General features: G+C 44.1%; 1 protein-coding gene across 1 annotated transcript in view; it reads right to left on the bottom strand.

The window, feature by feature from the left end:
* The window catches only part of LOC126092046 (protein unc-80 homolog), a 1190994-nt gene that overhangs the window by 462693 nt on the left and 708363 nt on the right, over positions 1-19938 (bottom strand). Inside the window, exons 31-33 of the mRNA XM_049907452.1 lie at positions 15056-15322; positions 13700-13701; positions 5244-5324 (exon numbers count right to left, since the gene is read on the bottom strand). Coding sequence (XP_049763409.1) covers positions 5244-5324; positions 13700-13701; positions 15056-15322 — 350 coding nt within the window. The remainder of the gene's footprint in view (positions 1-5243; positions 5325-13699; positions 13702-15055; positions 15323-19938) is intronic.

Here is a 19938-nt window from a genome sequence, read left to right as displayed (position 1 = left end):
GCAGGAGAGCTTCTGTAAAGTTTGGAAGGTAGGAGACGAGGTACTGGCAGAAGTAAAGCTGTGAGGACGGGGCATGAGTCGTACTTGGGTAGCTTAGTCGGTAGAGCACTTGCCCGCAAAAGGCAAAGGTCCCGAGTTCAAGTCTTGGTCCGACACACAGTTTTTGTAGTAGCCACCAGAAAGATCGCGGGAGGCGCACATTGGCACGGCGCGTCATGGACGGTAGTTGCCGCAAGTAGAGTCCCGTCCACCAGAGGGCACGCGAGAATTCGGACGCGCCCTCTGCCGGCGTAACAACAAGAACAACAACAACAACTCCGGCAGGACAGGCTGAGCGCATTCAGTCAACATCGGGCATGCCTAGGACACAGTCCCGGTCTACGCTAAGTGAAGTGCGACATAACGTGAACAGTGTTACTACACAATTGGCGACGAGTAGGGTCGTTCTTTCGTGTGTTGCGTCGTTGTTCCGGTTTCGCAGTTTCTCCAAGGCATGGAGGATTTGGTGCGGGTTTTGGTTGCGCAGCAGACGGAGCTCATGGCCACCATGAAACAAGTGCTTCCGGCGTTGCTCTCCATGCCGTCTGCTCCGGCGCCATTCCCTCCTCCCTTTCCCCCGTATGACGAGACGGCGGAGGATTGGGACGCATATGAACATCGCCTTCGGCAGCATTTCCAGGCGTTTCATGTTGCCGATGCGGAGGTATGTCGCGCTCTCTTCTTGTCTTGGATATCTCCCTCGCTGTATCAAGTTTTGCGGCAGCTGGCGCCGTTGCAGGAACCCTCATCCTTGTCTTTTGACGCATTGTGTTCATTGCTGTCTTCATATTATCGCCGCCGCACGCATGTTGTGGCGGCTAGGGTCGAGTTCTATCAATGCAAGAAACAGCCCCATCAGTCTTACTGGGCGTGGGCCGCTACCCTGCACGGTCTTAGTCGCAAGTGTCATTTTGTCACGGAGCAGTCGCGGGAGTCGTATGCCCATGTTATGGTCCGCGACGTCATTGTTCGTTCGGCCCCTGATAGGGAGGTCCGGCAACGGGCCCTGCAGTTAGAAGACCCTTCCCTCGAGGAAGTCCTGTCCATTGCTCAATCGTATGAAGTCTCTCACACAGCAGGTCAACAGCTGGAAGCGTGGTGCGACGTCGCGGAGGTTCAGGGCGGCGCGGCCGCGTCCACTGTGTCCGGGGTGGACGACGTGCGAGCGGTACAATCCGACCATTACGGCCGCTCCCGCGCGGCGCGTAAACAGAATTCCGGCCGCCGGCCCCTGTTGCTGTCCTGTGCGTCGTGCTATATACATCACAATCGGTCAAAGTGCCCCCAGCGTTGGGCCGTTTGTCGCAAATGTCATAAAAACGGTCACATTGCTAAAGTTTGCCACTCAGCCTCAAAAGAATCGAAGGAAGCAAGTACAGAGGACGTGGACGTTGACATTCAGGAAGTTTCATCGGGCCAGGCTCCCGACGCATCGGCACGCAAACTCTTTATCGAGGTGTCAGTTTGGTCGCGCCGGTTACAACTGCAAGTAGATACGGGTGCGGCAGTTTCGTTGTTGAATGCACAAACGTATTCCGACCTTGGATCGCCCCCGTTGGCGCCAGTTTACCGTCATCTACGCGGTTATGGTAAACAGTTCATTCCCCTACTGTGTCAATTCACTACCGACGTGACTTACAAATCAGTCACTCGGCCTATTACTTTTATTGTTGTCAGTGATGCGAGTTCCGCTAACCTTTTTTGGCCTGGATGCCTTTCAAGCTTTCGGTTTTTCTACCGCTGACACCATACAGTTGGTCTCCGAAGACGTTCCCTATCACTCATTGGAATCTTTGATCTCAGACTTTCCAGATATTTTTGAGGAGGGCCTGGGGCGTGTTTCAGATTTTGAAGCTCACTTAACGTTGAAGGCGTCGGCTCGCCCGCGTTTTCTACGCGCGAGGCAGATCCCCTTGGCTCTCCGCCCTCAGGTAAAGGAAGAGCTAGACCGGCTGACAGCCCTAGGGGTCGTTCTTCCCATTTCTTCCAGTGAGTGGGCTTCGCCCCTCGTTATTGTCAAGAAGCCCTCGGGAAAATTACGTCTTTGTGGCGATTTTAAGGCCACCATTAATTCCCAATTGGTGGTGGACACCTATCCTTTGCCTCGTGCTGATGAATTGTTCTCCGCCGTGGCGGGAGGCCACTATTTTTCGAAAATCGATCTGTCTGAGGCTTATCATCAGATACCACTTGATGAGGACTCCAAACGGCTGGCAGTCGTCAACACCCCGTTTGGCCTTTACCAATACCAGCGGTTGGCTTTTGGAATTTCCAGTGCCCCGGCGATATTCCAGCGTTATCTTGAGCATGTCACATCGACAATCCCTCATTGTATTAATTACCTGGATGACATAATTGTCACGGGCCACAGCACGACGGACCACTTGCACAAACTTCGCACCCTCTTTCTCAAATTCAGGTCTGTGGGCTTGCGTTGCAACCTGCATAAGTCAACCTTCTTCCAACCGTCCATTGAGTATGTGGGCTACACCATCTCTCGGCATGGCATCCAGCCACTAGGAAGTTTGGTCCAAGGTATCATCAACCTTCCACGGCCCAAATCGCTGAAGGAGTTACAAGCTTTTTTAGGCAAGATAGCCTATTACCACCGGTTCATTCCCAGGGCTTCCACTATAGCCCACCCCCTGTACTGCCTTCTGCACAAGGGTGTTCCTTTTGATTGGTCGCCTGCATGCGAGCGAGCGTTCACCTCGTTGAAGGGCCTCCTCACGTCAGCCCCTTGTTTGGCTACTTTTGATCCCCATAAGCCGTTGGTCCTGGCTACGGATGCTTCGCAGTATGGGGTGGGGGCGGTCCTGGCCCATCTTAGCGCAGATGGTTCCGAGCAACCACTGGCGTTTGCGTCGAAAACGCTTAGTCCCGCGCAGGCCCATTACTCCCAGGTGCAAAAAGAGGCTTTGGCCATTGTCTACGCTGTTACCAAGTTTCACCCTTTCTTGTATGGCACGAAGTTTCAGTTAATCACTGACCATAAGCCGTTAATATCGTTATTTGGCCCCGCCTCTCAGATTCCGGATAGGGCGGCCCACAGACTACAGCGCTGGGCCTTGCTCCTCTCTAAGTACCATTATGGCATTCGTTTTCGCCCTACAGGCCAGCATGCCAACGCCGACGCTCTTTCCCGTCTTCCGGTGGGCCCGGACCCTACATTTGATCGAGAGGAGATTATGTGTTTTCATTTGGATGTGGCGTCCCGCCAGGCGGTTGATGGCTTCCCGATCACTAGTTCTCGAGTCGCCAGGGAAACGGCGGCTGACCCGGTTCTCCGGCAAGTAGTTAGCCCTCCGGGCTGGGCCTCGGACCCTCTTCGTAATTATTTTCTTCTACGAGACCGTCTCTCGGTCTTGGAAGGAGTTCTCCTTCTGGCTACCGATGATACAGCTCCTCGCATGGTTGTTCCTGCAAGTTTACGACGGGAGGTCCTCAAGTTATTACATGCGGTATTGACAGAGAAATTGAGCACTTGGTGGCCGCCTGTTCCCAGTGTGCGAGCCAACAAGCATCTCCCAGGGCAGCGTTCTCTTCATGGCTGCCGGCAACCCAGGCGTGGGAACGTGTTCACATTGATTTTGCGGGGCCATTTGTCAATGGCTTTTGGCTCATTGTCATTGATGCTTATTCCCGATTCCCATATGTGGTTCGCTGCTCCTCAACCACTTCAGAAGTTGCAATCCAGGCACTAGCAAAAATCTTTTCTGTGGAAGGTCTGCCAATCACCCTGGTCTCGGACAATGGACCGCAGTTTCTTTCGCAGACCTTCCAGGATTTTTGTAGGCGCTTCGGTATTCGGCACGTTTGCTCTCCCCCCTTCCATCCACAATCGAATGGGGAAGCTGAGAGCATGGTGCGCACCTTTAAGACGCAGATGAAAAAGTATGTGCACGAATTTCCTGCAGAGGAAGCATTGATGTTTTTCTTGACGGCATACCGGACCACACCAATGGGAGACCGCAGCCCCGCAGAGCTCCTCCATGGGCGTCAACCTAGGACTCTGCTGCACCTCCTCCAGCCTGGTCCTCGCCAGTCTTCCCAAAACGGAGTACCTGGCTTTCCACTGGGTATGTCAGTCTGGGCCCGTGGGTTTGGTCGCAATCCACGTTGGATACCGGCGGTGGTCCTGCACCGACATGGCCGCCGGCTCTATACCTTGCAGGTGGGGGACCGGGTGGTACGTCATCACCAAAATCAGCTACGTCCACGTTCGGGCACCCACCCTCCGACCTCTCGGACACCGGCTTCCCCATTGCCGGCACCTGTATTGGTTTCACAGGGGACGTTACCTCCTCTCCCCGCTGTGACTCTGCCGCACTGTGATGGTTCTCAGCCTTGGCAGCCTCCAGTGGCTCCAGCACCGGCATCGCCGTCATTTGAGCTGCCCCAGCGTGAGCCGGCCCCCCTAGCCGGCCCGGTTTCGCAGGGGGCTAGTTCCCCTGTGGTCGTCCCTTCCCCTTCGTCCCCGCCACTGGGTCTTGCCCCTCCTGAGGTGGAACAGGATCCGGAGTTCGACAGCTTGTCGCCCGTTCTGTCCCGGGCTCCGGTTGTGGGATGACGGGGGCCTCTTCGTGTGGGTCACTTCCAGCCGTATTCGAAGGTTCCGGCTCGAGGGTTGGCAGATTCCCTCGACTCCGGCCATCCCATGGATGTGGAGGTCATCGCTCCTGCCCGACGCTCCACGTTCTGACGCAGTGGATCACAGTGGCTTCACCCCCCGAAGGAGGAGGAGTGTAGTAGCCACCAGAAAGATCGCGGGAGGCGCACTTTGGCACGGCGCGTCATGGACGGTAGTTGCCGCAAGTAGAGTCCCGTCCACCAGAGGGCACGCGAGAATTCGGACGCGCCCTCTGCCGGCGTAACAACACGAACAACAACAACAACTCCGGCAGGACAGGCTGAGCGCATTCAGTCAACATCGGGCATGCCTAGGACACAGTCCCGGTCTACGCTAAGTGAAGTGCGACGTAACGTGAACAGTGTTACTACAGTTTTAATCTGCCAGGAAGTTTCATAGCATTGCACACTCCGCCGCAGAGTGAAAATCTCATTCTGTACGGATGAAACTCATATAAAGAAAAACAATGTCAACCAGAGAAATAATTATACGAAAATACAGTTGTTGCATTCAGAATTCCATAAGCCATTGTAAGATGAACAAATTATTGGTATTTAATAGTGATCCATTCTACCTGTATAGTGACAGTGGTGTTACTGCTTCCCTCAGATTCATTATCAGGTTCATGCAGCACAAAGCTGATTTTTCTCTCTGCCTGCAATCCTGTAACATATCAGTAAACACATAAACTCTAGAACTTTCTTCAATACAACTGACAAAGCATTGGGAGTAGCAGAATTTCTGTTCCTATAGGCCCACATATAACTTACACATAAATTAGGTTTGAAGGAATTATGAAAAATTGTGTAATAACAAACAGTCGTTTTGAATTATATTATTACTGAGTAAATATAAATCACGACAGCTGAAAGGAGATTTGTCGATTACATCTTGGTGAGGTTAAGGCAACCACACAGGGTAAGCTTAACATAACTTATTGAGGGTAATGATGTGTACAACAAGAGACAGTTGGCTGAAACCAAAAGTAAATAACAATGAATTAGCAGAAATGTTTCACAGCATTTTTGAAAAGTCTGAGTTTGCAATATTGCTATACTAGAACGGAACAAATGTTGTTTTTATGTTACCTGGTACACGTGCATCCTCAAAATGACTTTTGCATGCTTCCACACAAACTCACTCTGTGGCATGGCTGTGCTTAGTAACACACTGTTTGGGTTCTTGGTGCATTAGTTATGATGACACACTGACATTAACTGCTAGCAAAGAGTGAACATTAAGTTCTACGTTAAGCTTTGCAATACCCCTAGTGAAATGTGGACAATGATTAAGCAAGCATATGCAGGTGAGGCATTTTCAAGAAGTTGTGTTCTTGCGTAGCAAAAAAGTTTTTGTAAAGGCAGAGATTCAGTTCAAGACAATCCCAGAGCTGGTCACCCATCTACAGTAGTTACTGCAACAAGATGATCATGTAACTGTGCACACAATATCAGAAGAACTTAATTTGAAACGTTATGTGTGTCATTAAGATTGTATTTAAAGATTTAGGGAAACAGATACTTAATGCAAAATTCATCCCTCACACACTGGCAGATGAACAGGAAGTGGAAAGATGAAGAATTTCTGCTGAATTATTGGACAGACCTAGATATGACCCCACAATTCTGTCAAACATTATTGCTGGGGACGAAAATTGGTGCAGCCAGTATAACCCTCACACAAAGCATCAAAGAGCTGAATGGTGGAGTCCTAAATCACCAGCCTTAAAAAAAGCCAAACAACAACCTTTGAGAACAAAGACAATGTTGATCACATTCATTGATAGCAAAGTATTAGTTCACCATGAGTATGTTCCTCCATGTCAATCAGTGAAACAAATTCTTTACATCAAAGTCTTGAAACATTTGCGAATAGCAATTTGACACCACTGCCCTGATTTGTGGCATTCTCAGGACTTGGTTTTACAGCATAAGAAGGCAGGACCCCATTATGCTTTCTTGTTACAGTATCTGGTAAGACATTCTGTCATTGCCATCCCACATCTGCCATATTTGCCCGACCTCTTGCCTCACGATTTTTTGTTTCCGTGAGTAAAAGGTGACTGAAAGGAAAGTGTCAGCATAATATCTCAGACATCTAATGGGCTGTGAGAAATGGGTTTACAAGCATCACAGTTTAAAATTTCCCTGCTTGCTTTCAGGACAATCAGAAATGTTGGCAACTGTGTACAGATAGCCAAGGAAACTACTTTGATGGAGCTAGGATCATTACTTGGTAACTGCAATTTTATATTTTTTTAAAAAAACCTGTCGTGGAATTTTTCTAACAAAGGTAATCTCTCTCTCTCTCTCTCTCTCTCTCTCTCCCTCTCCCTCTCAAACACACCATTGTAATTGTGGGAGACATCGATTTGCCACCTATAGAATGTCAGTCACAGAATTAAAACTGGTCCAAAAATCAGGGTTTTAGTGACATTGTTTTGGACGTCTAATCTGAAAATTACTTTGAGCAGATAGAGAACCAGCTCATGAGGGAGGGTTATGTCTTTGACCTCTTAGTATCTAATAGGCCTGAGCTTTTTGAATTAGTTAATACAAACAGGTGCACTGCTGATCAGAAGGGTGATATTGCACTGTTGACTACAAATGTTGCAAGGAATGTTTAGAAACACATGAAAATAGTTTTATTTAAAAATTATGAGAGGAAGAAAATTGTAAATTAGCTGAACAGTCAACGTCAAATAGTCAGCTTAGAGGACACAGATTCAGAAGCATTCTACAATGTGCTTTAGATCAGTATGTGCCAAGCAATGTTGTGAGGAACAGTATAGAACCACTGTGATACACTAGCTGTGCTAGAAAGTTGTCATGAAAGCAAGGAAAACTTTGTGATAGATTTAGTGAAGTCAAAGTCTAGTTCAGAAGATAAAGCTCAACAAAGCCAAAATGATCATACAAAGAGCAAGGCAAGAAGAGTTCCATGAATTCAAAATCAAAATTTGCCAACCAATCTGATTAAAAATCCTACAAAATTTTGGTTTTATGTGAAGTGAGTAAGTAGACTGAGATAATCTATTCAGTCACTTCGTGACAATAACAGCACCAAAACAGTAGGTGACAGAGAAGGACAAAATAATGTATTCAGTGCGCTCTCATATTTGATGAATGATTCCATGACAAAAAATACTGCTCTTCACTGAATTTTCTCTATATCTTGTTAATCCTACTTGACAAGGGTCCCAGACTAATGAAAAATGATCAAGAATTGGTTGAACATGTGTACAGTACGCTCTTTCTTTCATGGATTAACTGCGTTTCTTTAAAATGCATACACAGAATCTCAGCCTGGTGTCTGCTTTTCCTACAATTATTTTAATATGGTCATTCCAGTTGAGGTCACCCGGGATGGTGACAGGCAGCCAGCAAAAATTGTCCCCATCCCCCCTCATCTTTAAATAATTATCAGATACTGTGCAGTGGATCTATATATAATGAGTACATACTCAATTTGTTAATTCTTTTTTATTTTTGAGGTGATATTTACATTCTCTCTTCTGGACGCTGATTATTGTAATTACTATTCTTCACCACTTTAGATCATTTATGTAGACTTCAGAACACACTTCCAGCTTACATCGAGAAGTCTGAAGGTGGAAAAAAAAACTAAGCACAATAATAAACAGTTTCTCTTAAGTAGATATTTACACATTTTTAACAAATATGTTGACTTAAACTAACATTAATTATTTGATGCTACACTGATAGTTACATCCCTTTAAAACTGTTATGGTAATGAGCTGAGTTTTCAATGGTGATGAAGGAAAACCCAGATTGGAGTCTAATTAGCTGGTATGAGGTGTGATCCAGTATCCTCACAGGACAAAATCTACAACATTCCAACATACATATCATTTATATTACCCACTGTTTGAAGGTGCAGTGGTTTAGTGTTATGTCGTGTGTGATGTACTTATATTTTTAATATATGCTGTAGGTTATATCATGTATTAACTACGAAATAATAAATGACTTAATGTAGTGAAACTAATAGAAGATTTAGCTACCTGTGCAACTTTCTGTAGTATAATTTTATACACAAGAGTCATTCATTGATTCACACATTCTAACCATACATATCATCGCAAGGGAGAACCTTGAGGGGTGTGAAACAATTAAATTGTACATTAACAGCAGAAACAGCCAGTGTCAACTACTTCTATAATATTTACTATCAACCAATTACCAATTGTGCCACTCTGATCACACTGGCAATTATGGGAGTTACTCTATATTACTGGAAAATTTACTACCCGCTTACTATGAACTTAGATATTAACTGGAAATTAAATTCATAAATTCAAACATTCTCATAAATTAACAGAATGGGTGGTTATTAAGGCACTCTTTTACTTTATTTTCGAATGTCTGGGGATTTCTAATTTCCTGCCTGATGTGATCCAATAACATCTTAAAGATTTTTGCTCCACAATACTTCGTTCTCAATTCTTGCTAGGAATACATATTCTACTTGGAGATTACTTTTACTTCTAGTATTGTAGTTGTGAATTTTTAAGTTCATCTTACATTCACTCCCATTATTAATTGCAGATACCAGTAGGAGAAAATTTATTGGCACATGAGTACAAGAATACCAACAGGCTTCAACACAAAGCAACACCTTTTAATTAACTTATTTCTGCAGTTTACTGTAATATTGTTTTGTATGTGAATAATTTGTACACAACTTCCATACAGCAAAGTTTTAAATGATGACTGAAAATCAAAGGAAAGACAAACACTTTTAACAGATCGATATGTAGCATATACTCATATGTAACAGAACACAATATTAACTAACTAGGGACTGCAGATAAGTAGTGGTGCTGGGCGGGAATGTGGGTCGGCTGAGGAACGTACCTTGATAGCCTGCGCATTTGCGATTAACAGGGTGTCCAGGTGGTGCCTGGTTAACGCAACTGCCTAGTAAGCTTGAGATCCTGAGTTTGAGTCCTGGTTGGGCATAGATTCTCACTCATTGCAACTGATCTTGCATACAGCCCACGTTAACAGATCACTGCGATACGTTCTCATGTGGGGGGGGGGGCGGCTTTACAGACATGGAAGGGGGGGGGGGCTTTACAGACGTAAGCAGTTGTCACGTTACACTCATCAAAAGCAGCTTATTGTTACCAAGTATTGATTCATCTTTGTCCTAAAGCCTTTGACACATTTTGCTGCTGGCAGACAATTATGTGTGCACTTTGTTGTTGAAAATGGGGCATTTTGTTTTCCACTAAAGTTTTATTTTAGTGTTATTCTCTCCCATAAAATGGCTCTGAGCACTATGGGACTTAACATCTGAGGTCATCGGTCCCTTACAACTTAGAACTACTTAAACCTAAACAACCCAAGGACATCATACACATCCATGCCCAAGGCAGAATTCGAACCTGCGACCTTAGCAGTCACGCGGTTCCGGACTGAAGCACCTAGAACTGCTCGGCCACAGCGGCTGGCATTCTCTAACATAAGTTTTATTACTGCAGGAGTGAGATAAAGTAAAATTACACTACTGGCCATTAAAATTGCTACACCACGAAGATGACGTGCTACAGACAAGAAATTTAACCGACAGGGAGAAGATGCTGTGATATGCAAATGATTAGCTTTTCGGACTTTACATTTCAGATGTGTTACGACCCGTGGCTCTATCCTTCATTCAGTCCCTGCAAAACCCTACATTTCAGTAGGATAATGCACGACCGCATGTTGCAGGCCCTGTACAGTCCTTTCTGGATACAGAAAATGTTCGACTGCTGCCCTGGCCAGCACATTCTCCAATCCCTCACCAATTGAAAACATATGGTCAATGGTGGCCGAGCAACTGGCTCGTTACAATACGCCAGTCACTACGCTTGATGAACTGTGGTATTGTGTTGAAGCTGCATGGGCAGCTGTACATGTACACGCCATCCAAACTCTGTTTGACTCAATGCCCAGGCGTATCAAGTCCGTTATTACGGCCAGAGGTGGTTGTTCTGGGTACTGATTTCTCAGGATCTATGCACCCAAATTGCGTGAAAATGTAATCACATGTCAGTTCTAGTATAATATATTTGTCCAATGAATACCCGTTTAACATCTGCATTTCTTCTTGGTGTAGCAATTTTAATGGCCAGTAGTGTAATTGTTACAGTATCAATTCTTATAAATCAAGATTACAAAAATTTAATTGAAATCTAAAATAATTGAAGATTCCTAGAATTATAAAAAATTCTGGGTTTTCCCCATATGAAAAAATTCCATGGTTTTCCCTAAATTTTCTGGCTGTCCCAGGGCATATACACCCTGTATATGCATCAGTGTTGCTGCAGCCAAGGCAGAGTGTATTTGGGCATCTCTATGGTTGTGTATTCACAATGTGTGTACTTTCTGTCGGAAGAAGTGTGAGGCTTCTAAAGCTTGTTAATTAATACTATGTTCTGCTGTGTGTGCCTGTACGCCACAAATCAGTCTGCTAAAAGGGAGTGGTTGTCTTACATTTATGTTATGCATTGTTCCATACAGGAATTTCAATTATTAAACAAAGGAAAATCCAGGATGCAATGTAACAATATTATGAGAAGGAAAGTTACCACTCACCATATAGCGGAGGTGTTGAGTCCCCGACAGGCACAAAAAAAGACCCTCACAATTAAAGCTTTCGGCCATTAAGACTTTTTTCAACAATAGATTCAAATACGCACACACACACACACACACACACACACACACACACACACACACAAACATACTCACGCAAATGCAACTGACACACATGGCTACAGTCTCAGGCAACTGAAACGACACTGCAAGCAGCAGCACCAGTGCATGATGGGAGTGGCGACTGGGTGGGAGTAAGGAAGAGGCTGGGGAGGGGAAGAGGGGGGATAGTGTGGTGGGGGTGGCAGACAGTGAAGTGCTGCAAGTTAGCCGGAGGGCAGAGGAGAGGTGGGCGGGGGGGGGGGGGGCAGCAGAAAAAGAGAGATATAAAAAGACTGGGTGTGGTAGTGGAATGACAGCTGTGTAGTGCTGGAATGGGAAGAGGGAAGGAGGCTGGATGGGTGAGAACAGTGACTAACGAAGGTTGAGGCCAGTAGGGTTATGGGAACATAGGATGCATCTGCAGGGAAAGTTCCCACCTGTGCAGTTTAGAAAAGCTGGTACTGTTGGGAAGAATCCATATGGCACAGTCTATGAAGCAGTCATTGAAATGAAGGATATAATGTTTGGCAGCGTATTTAGCGACAGGGTGGTCCACTTGTTTCTTGGCCACAGTTTGTTGGTGGCTATCCATGTGGACAGACAGCTTGTAGACCACAAGAATGGTTTCACAGGTAGCCCTGCCTTGGATGGGATAAGTGATGCTAGTGACTGGAATGGAGAAGATGGTGGTGGGCGGATGTATGGAACAGGTCTTGCATCTAGATCTATTACAGAGATATGAGCTATAAGGTAAGGGATTGGGAGCAGGGGTTGAATAAGGATGGATTAATATATTATGTAGGTTCAGTAGATGGTGGAATGCTACTGTGGGAGGGATGGGAAGGATAGTGGGCAGGGCATTTCTCATTTCAGGGCACAACAAGTTTTAAAAGAAACCCTGGCGGAGTATGTAATTCAGTTGCTCCAGTTGTGGGTGGTACTGAGTTACGAGGGAAATGATCTTCTGTAGCCAGATGAAGGGACTTTGGGAGGTGGTGGGAGGCTGGAGAGGTAAGGCATGGGAATTTTTTTTTTTTTTTATTTGGGTACAAGGGTGGAGGGAAATTGCAGTCAGTGAAGGCTTCAGTGAGACCCTTGGTATATTTTTAGAGGGACTGCTCATCACGGTAGATGTGACAACCATGGGTGGCAAGGCTGTACGGAAGGGACTTCTTGGTATGGAACGGGGGGCAGGTGTTGAAGTGGTGGTATTGCTGGTGGTTAGTTGGTTTGATATGGATAGAGGTACTGATATCGCTATCTTTGAGTTGGAGATCAATAACTAGGAAGGTGGCTTGGTGTGGGGTTGTTTGAGGGAGGAGATCAGACAGCAAGGTTGTCGGTCTCATCAGATTAGGGAAGGATGGAGAAGGATGTTGGCTGTGCCCTTTCAAAGGAACCATCTCAACATTTGCCTGGAGATATTTGGAGAAATCACGACAAACCTAAATCAGGATGGCCGGACGTGGGATTGAACCATCATCCTCCCGAATGCAAGTCCAGTGTGCTAACCACTGCGCCAACTTGCTTGGTCGAAGGTGGCTTGTTGGGTTGAGCAGGACCAGGTGAAGCAAATGGGGGAGAAGTTGTTGAGGTTTTGAAGAAATGTGGATAGCACGTCCTCACCTTCGATCCAGATAGCAAAGATGTTATCAATGAATCTGAACCAAGGGAGGGGTTCAAGATTCTGGGTTTTTTGGAAGGATTCCTTTAGATGGCCCATGAATAGATTGGTTTAGGATTGTGGCATGCAGGTGCCCATAGCCTTACCCTGGATTTGTTTGTAGGTAATGCCTTCAAAAAGAGAAGTAACTGTGGATGAGGATATAGTTGGTCATGGCGACTAAGAAGGAGGTTGTTGGTTTGGAATCTGTCAGGTGTTGCGAAAAGTAGTGTTCAGTAGCAGTAAGGCCATGGGCATTAGGAACGTTAAGTGTACAGGGAGATAGCGTCAACAGGGATGAGGAGGGCACTGTGTGGTAAAGGGACAGGAACTGTGGAGAGTCGGTGGAGGAAATGGTTGGTATTTTTTATATAGGAGGGTAGGTTCCGGGTAATAGGTTGAAGGTGATAGTCTACGAGAGCACAGATTCTCGCAGTGGGGGCACAGTAACCGGCCACAACGGGTCATCCTAGGTGGTTAGGTTTATGGACTTGAGGAAGCGTGTAGAAGGTAGGAGCGTGGGGAATGTTAGGGGTGAGTAGAGAGGTGGACTCCAGGGAGAGGTTCTGGGATGGGTCTAAGGATTTGAGTAGTGACTGGAGATCCTGCTGGATTACTGGAATGGGGTCACTGTGGCAAGGTTTGTAGGTGGAAGTATCTGACCGCTGGCAGAGTCCTTCCACCTGGTAATACTTGCGGTTCAAAAAACGGTGGTGGAGCCTTTGTCCACAGGTAGGATTGTAAGGTCAGCATCAGTTTTTAGATGGTGGACTACGGTTCTTTCTGTGCATGTAAGGTTAGTTTGCATATTGAGGGTTTTGGGGAATAATGGTGAGGCAAGGTTCAAGGTTAAGAAATTCTGGAAAGTTAACAGGGCGTGGTTTGGGGACAGTAGGGGTTAGATCATGGTTGGATGGAGGAGTGAACTGAGTTAGGCAGGGTTCAATATTGGTCTTTGGTTGAGTCTGATTGGTAAGGTTAGTGGTAACAAAGTGTTTCCACTTTAGGGACCAGGAGAAGCAGAGAAGGTCTGTAAAAAGTCTTGCATGATTGAATTTGCGATTGGGGCAAAATGTGAGGCCTTTGGCAAGGACTGATATTTCTGTGGGGATGAGGCTTCTGGAGGAAAGGTTCACGACTATGTGGTGCGTCTGTTTAGGTTCTGGATTCTATGTGGTGGTGGGAGGGGGTTTTGGAGGGTGGTGTAAGTGTAGTATGTCTGCGAGGCAGACGGGGTTTGTCAGCTATGAGGGGATGTGGGGGAGGTTGGGAGGTTGTTGTAGATGTGGTGGTAGCCCAAGGCAGGAGTAGGAAGTCAGAAGGATGGAGAGTTTTTTGAGGTGGCACTGTGCATGTTGCTCAAATCCCTGCAGGGCAATAGTTTCAATGTGTGTTATGGGTTCCGTAAATTTGGGATTGCATAGCAGGAGAATATTACGATGGAGAGAAGGTACTGCAAGGAGGTTTGTGCTTGGTTGATACGGTTTTGCAGGACTATGTTGGTGAAGGCTAAGGACTGGTGGAATCTGAACACGTGGAGATCATTGTGGAAGGAGGGGTGGCAGCCAGTGATTGGTAGTTTGATGGTAAGGCTAGTATGGGGGATTCCATGAGCCAAGCAACATTGCAGGATCAGTATGTGGGACTGGGATCTAGCTAGGGATAAGGTAACTTTTCTGTAGTGACACAGATGGAAGGAGCAAGGATCAATGGTGGTGGAAAAATGCGAAAAATTACCATTGAATGCAGTATGGAGGGACATGAATTCAGCACACTACTTTCCTGACCATTGCGTGTTTTTGTACCCCCAGAGCTGCTACTACTTGGTCAAGGTGCTTCTCAATTGGAATCATGAGTCTGAGGGCACCCTGTTCCCATGCCAGGTCACTCAGATCCCAGGATGTGAGGAACCTACTTACTAGTTTTAGTAATTTTCTTGATCATTTTAAAACTGCATGCCCACATTCCCATGTAAATGCATGAAAAAAAAAGTGTCTAACAATAGAAATGAGCACTAACCTGCATCTCTGTCACAAATGATCGACTGTAGACTTTGAGCTGATGTTTGTGAATGCCCCATTGATGAAAGAGCCATGCTCCAACGTCGATTAGCCTCTCTTGAATACAGCCGTTCCCATGGGGGCTGTCTTTCTCTTGCAGAACTCCGAGATGATTTTGGTAATGTTTGGTATGTTTCACGTAAAAATGCTGTTATCTCCAACAAAAGCATGCATGCAACAAGCCTCAGTGCTATTGGACAGTTTGTGCCACACAATGTCACACTTGCTGTAAGTAAACAAGTTTACAAATAATAATGCCAAAAAAACTCCCTATTGATATCTGGTCAAAAAGATTAAAACATTATAATATACTGAATCTTAATCATCTGTTCATTATTTGCTGCTTTAATTTTAAAATTGGCTTTATCTGCAACTGCATTAAGTATGAAGAACTCTATTTATCTTTTCACACCATGATGAACTATAATCTCCAGTTTTTGTGGCTGAAATGGGTGTTCATACTCCTTCATAATTTAGATTACTGCATGAAACATGTACATCATATTATAAAGTCCTGCAAAAGACTCACATAACATGAGAACTTGGACAATAAAATTAAAACTGTCTTCATTCGACAAGTCTTTATGTCTACTACATGGGAAAATGAATGTTCATCAGGTTGGTGATGATAAAGCACTAGCAAATTAACTATATTTTTTACAAATGCTTACATAATACAGTTTTCCTTATTTGGGAATTTCGTTCACTATATGGTCCTATTAGTGTAAATTCAACATCTGAATTCTTTAAGCAGCATTGGAGTAGATGGGAGTTGATACAGCATCGAATTTTTAATATTGCATAATAGGATGAATCACTATCAGAAGCCACAGTAAAAGATTTTTTTTTTTTTAATTTACCTATGTTGTAATTTTCTGAAAAATATGCTGCAGGAAGTAACAAGCTGCTTTACTCCTCTTGGAATGTGCACTGTCATAATTTTAACATCAATTCCCTCCATGATGTACAATGCCTATTTTGCAACATCTGTCCCTGTAGTTAGGGACACTCTGTTCTGTCTATACAAACTCATGATGAAACATGCAGCTATTCTTTAAATCTTGTCCAGCTTGATCAAATCTACACAACCAAGCAACCCTGAGTGTGCAAAAATATTCAAAAATCTCTAGATGAGTATTTTGTATGCTATCTCATTCAATGATGAATAAAATTTCTTTATCATTCTTTCAATGAATAACAGTATGTTTTCTGCATTTCTTGCAATGAGATTTTTGTCACCATTTTACCATGATTCATTTATTCCTATTTATTTTATGATTGTGAGTGTTTGCACTGACTGGTCACCAATAGCGTAATCATACAGTAATAGGTCACGCATATTTACTCATAATACATTTCGCATCAGCTGTGAGTCCTTCTGGCAAGTGTTGATACTGTAGTGTCACTTAAGAATAAATCTGGGAGGGCATGTGGTGGAGTACTGCATATGGTGCAGTACTGCAACATTCTCTGGTAGCTGGCACACACAGGGTGTTGTCATTTCAGTTACAGCAACCAAGTTGTTGCATTACTGTGAGACAGGCCACGCTGCTTAGTGAAAATTGCCAGTACATTGATAATATATAGTTCTTGCAGTGTGGGAGCAGGGACTACTCCATCAATGCATTCTAGTAGTGCATTGGCATAACTAGACTTAGTGGCACAGCATACAAGGCCTTCCTGGCACACTCAAGCAGCCCCCAGACTCCTGCCCAAGGGAACAGTGAGTCACAGCTTGTACAAGGCAACCATCTTTCATCACTGTGGAGGATGCAGCGTGCCTCCATGCTGCAGACAGTAGCCATCTGGGCATGGTTACTCACTACACAGTTGGCTACCTCTGCAAGATTCCTGAACATCTACATGTGCCGCTGACATCCAGTGTTTGAGGCTTACATAATATAGTTGCATGGCAGGCACATGAGTTCAGGCATCAGCAAAGCTGGCCACACTTTTGTTGCAGTCAGCTGGCTGGTCGCTTGGTGTGATCCTGCCAGCCACCTTACCTTGTTCCATAGAGTGGGGGCATGATTGCTCCCCACAATGAAACAGTGCTAATTTAACAGTGCAAAAGAAAACATTAATTTTGACAGCCAATTCTCACTGGGCCTTCACTGGATACTACCCTACATCAACCAAAGCTTTTTAAATAAAGCAAACATTTTTTCATGTCTATATATTTGCAGCCATCTGCTGTTGGAGGGCTCCAAGCTGTCATATGTAATGTGGCAGTGTGTAACATGGATATGTTGGTGCATGAGAAACAGTATGATGTAACTGAGTTTCAAATTCGTAGAGTCTGTCCACACATGGAGCATCCTCTCTTTCAGCATGTTGAAGCCATACCACACACAAGGGCTGCAAAATCTGCAACGACACAATGCCTTGAGCTCACTATCATCACTGACCATCCTCCATACAGTCCCAAGGGTTGGTCCCACCCAATTTTCATCTCTTCCCAAAACATAAAGAACACCTTTGAGGGCTTCCCTTTAATAGTGATGAAGCAGTGCAAAGAGAGGTGAGATTGTGGCTCCATCAACAAAGTCAGATATTCTACAGTGATGGTATCAACAAACTGGTCTCTTGTTGGGTGAAATGTGTTCATCACCAAGGTGAATATGTAGTGAAATAAATAAGTCGCCAAGAAGAATAAAGATGCAGAATGTTAATAATGTTTGTTTTATTTAAAAAGTTAAAAGAGTTTTCACATCAAATATTCAGAGGCTTTACTTTTCAACAGGTCCTTGCACATCTCTGCCACAGGTCTATGGCAACTCATATCTATATTGTATCCCGTCTTCAAAACATTCTTAATTTATATCCTTTCACAAGGTGGGTCTTTCCCAATCTTTACATCCTTGCTGATACATATCAGTCAAAGACATGTTGTACAAAGTTCTTGGAATTTTTGTGATTGTTTCACCACGTTTTCAGCTCCCAGAGATGGTTTTTCATGTTAGCCTTTCAGGTAACCAGTAATCTGTGTCTAGCTTTATTTGCTATGCATAAAAATTCTCCAATCTTTCTTTACATCCTTCTCAACATTTGTTGTCACAAATGCTTAAACATATTATGATACTCCCCTGCATTAGGTGAATTGAAAGATTCAGGTCTTCTCTACTCTCATGTCTTATTGCTGAGCTGCTGCCATGGGATACATGTTAGTAAAATTTATGTAAGAGTAAAATACAGAAATTGTGTCAAAGAACTAGGTTCTAAGGAAAAAATAAATAGTAGCTTACAAATATTTCAACTATCATTCTGATTACTAATGAATCAAATGACACTGAATGTTTTCTTTGCCTGAAATATAAGTTTGATGGTACTATAAAAGAGTTACAATAATTAAAAGCTGTAGCATAACTGCCCACAATGTTACTGTGTATTCAGCAAGAGAAGATTCTGAGCTTGTGAGGAGAGAAAAAATAGGATACATTGTTTTCAAAAGACAGGAGTGTAATTTATATCATCTGCACTTACAGAAAAGATTTGACATTGTTCACTCCAAGGATAATTAGCCATGGAATACAATGAAACACAAGTAGTAGTGGGATTTTGTAAGATCACTTGCACAAAAATGAATTTTAATGAACGTGGCAAGGAACAGAACATTGCTGTATTAACATCTGTCAGATGTGACAGAATAATGGATGTACTGGAAACGAATTTAGCCAATGGACATGTGCAACTACTTTTGTGCTTGCATCTCGCTATGTGGCATTTAGCTAAATGGACAATAAACTAAACCTTAACAACCAAACTGCTTCTGGTACTTTATACTTAGGAACAACAAATTTCAGAATTTTTGGTACTAAAGATAGACTATCTTAAATCGAATATAGTATGTTTATTAGAAATGTGGCAAAATCATAAGACCAAATAACATTAAGATAAGGACATATACCTGAAAAGTAGGTGAGATCAGGGTAGTAGAAAATATACTGGCAAAATTCTCATAATATTAGTTGGTCAGAATCACACCATTCAAGTAGGCAACCTCGTATGAAAAAAATCAAACTAATATCAAGAATTTGCTCATAAATACTTGATGTAAATAACCTAAAGAAAAAATAGGGAAATTAACAAATATTCAAGAAAACGTTAGAAAACACAATGCAAAGTCATTGCATTCCATAAAAACAATAAACAAATGAATATTGTTTTGATATAAAAAGGAATACCAGGACCGTGAGTCATGTCAAACAGTCCACAATATTGTCAGAGAAGAAGCTGAGAAGCACTGTGGTGTAGTGGTTATGATACTGAACTGTTGGATGGAGGGTCATGAGTTCGAAACTCACCTGGTCAGAACAATTTTAATTTCTATATTTGGTTCGAGTACATTCTAGAAGTATCCACAAATGTTAAGAATCATTGTACTGGAATGTTCTGTAGCTGTTTACATACCGTATGTGTTCTGGCCAGAGGTAGTTCGCTCCACGCTCTTGTATGTGCAAGTGCTGAATAAACCTTCGTTAAGTGAAGTTAGTGTTCGTCATTCATCTAATTACACCTTCTTCTGCATGACATTATTCTGACGGAGGCACCAGGTATTGGAACTTGTAATAGCGCACATTATGGGCAACACAGTGGCTCCCATCAGGCCATGACAGAGCCACCGTTTGAGTGGCGGGAAACCCGAGTTCAAGCCACATTCAACGGATCGCAATCTATCTACCGGAGACAGAAGAAGAAGACATTATGATGACAGCAACTGTGTGCCACTACATAAGACATCCTTCTGGGTTCTCTAGCTGGGAAGTATTCCAGCCATAACTGCACAAGTATTTCAGCGATACACAATGACAGAAGTGCAAGGCTGAAGATGAATTAAAGTGA

Source organism: Schistocerca cancellata, chromosome 7 (genome assembly GCF_023864275.1).
Source record: "Schistocerca cancellata isolate TAMUIC-IGC-003103 chromosome 7, iqSchCanc2.1, whole genome shotgun sequence".
NCBI lineage: Eukaryota > Metazoa > Arthropoda > Insecta > Orthoptera > Acrididae > Schistocerca > Schistocerca cancellata.
Note: the sequence above shows the minus strand (reverse complement) of the source record. Positions and strands in the feature narration are given on the sequence as shown.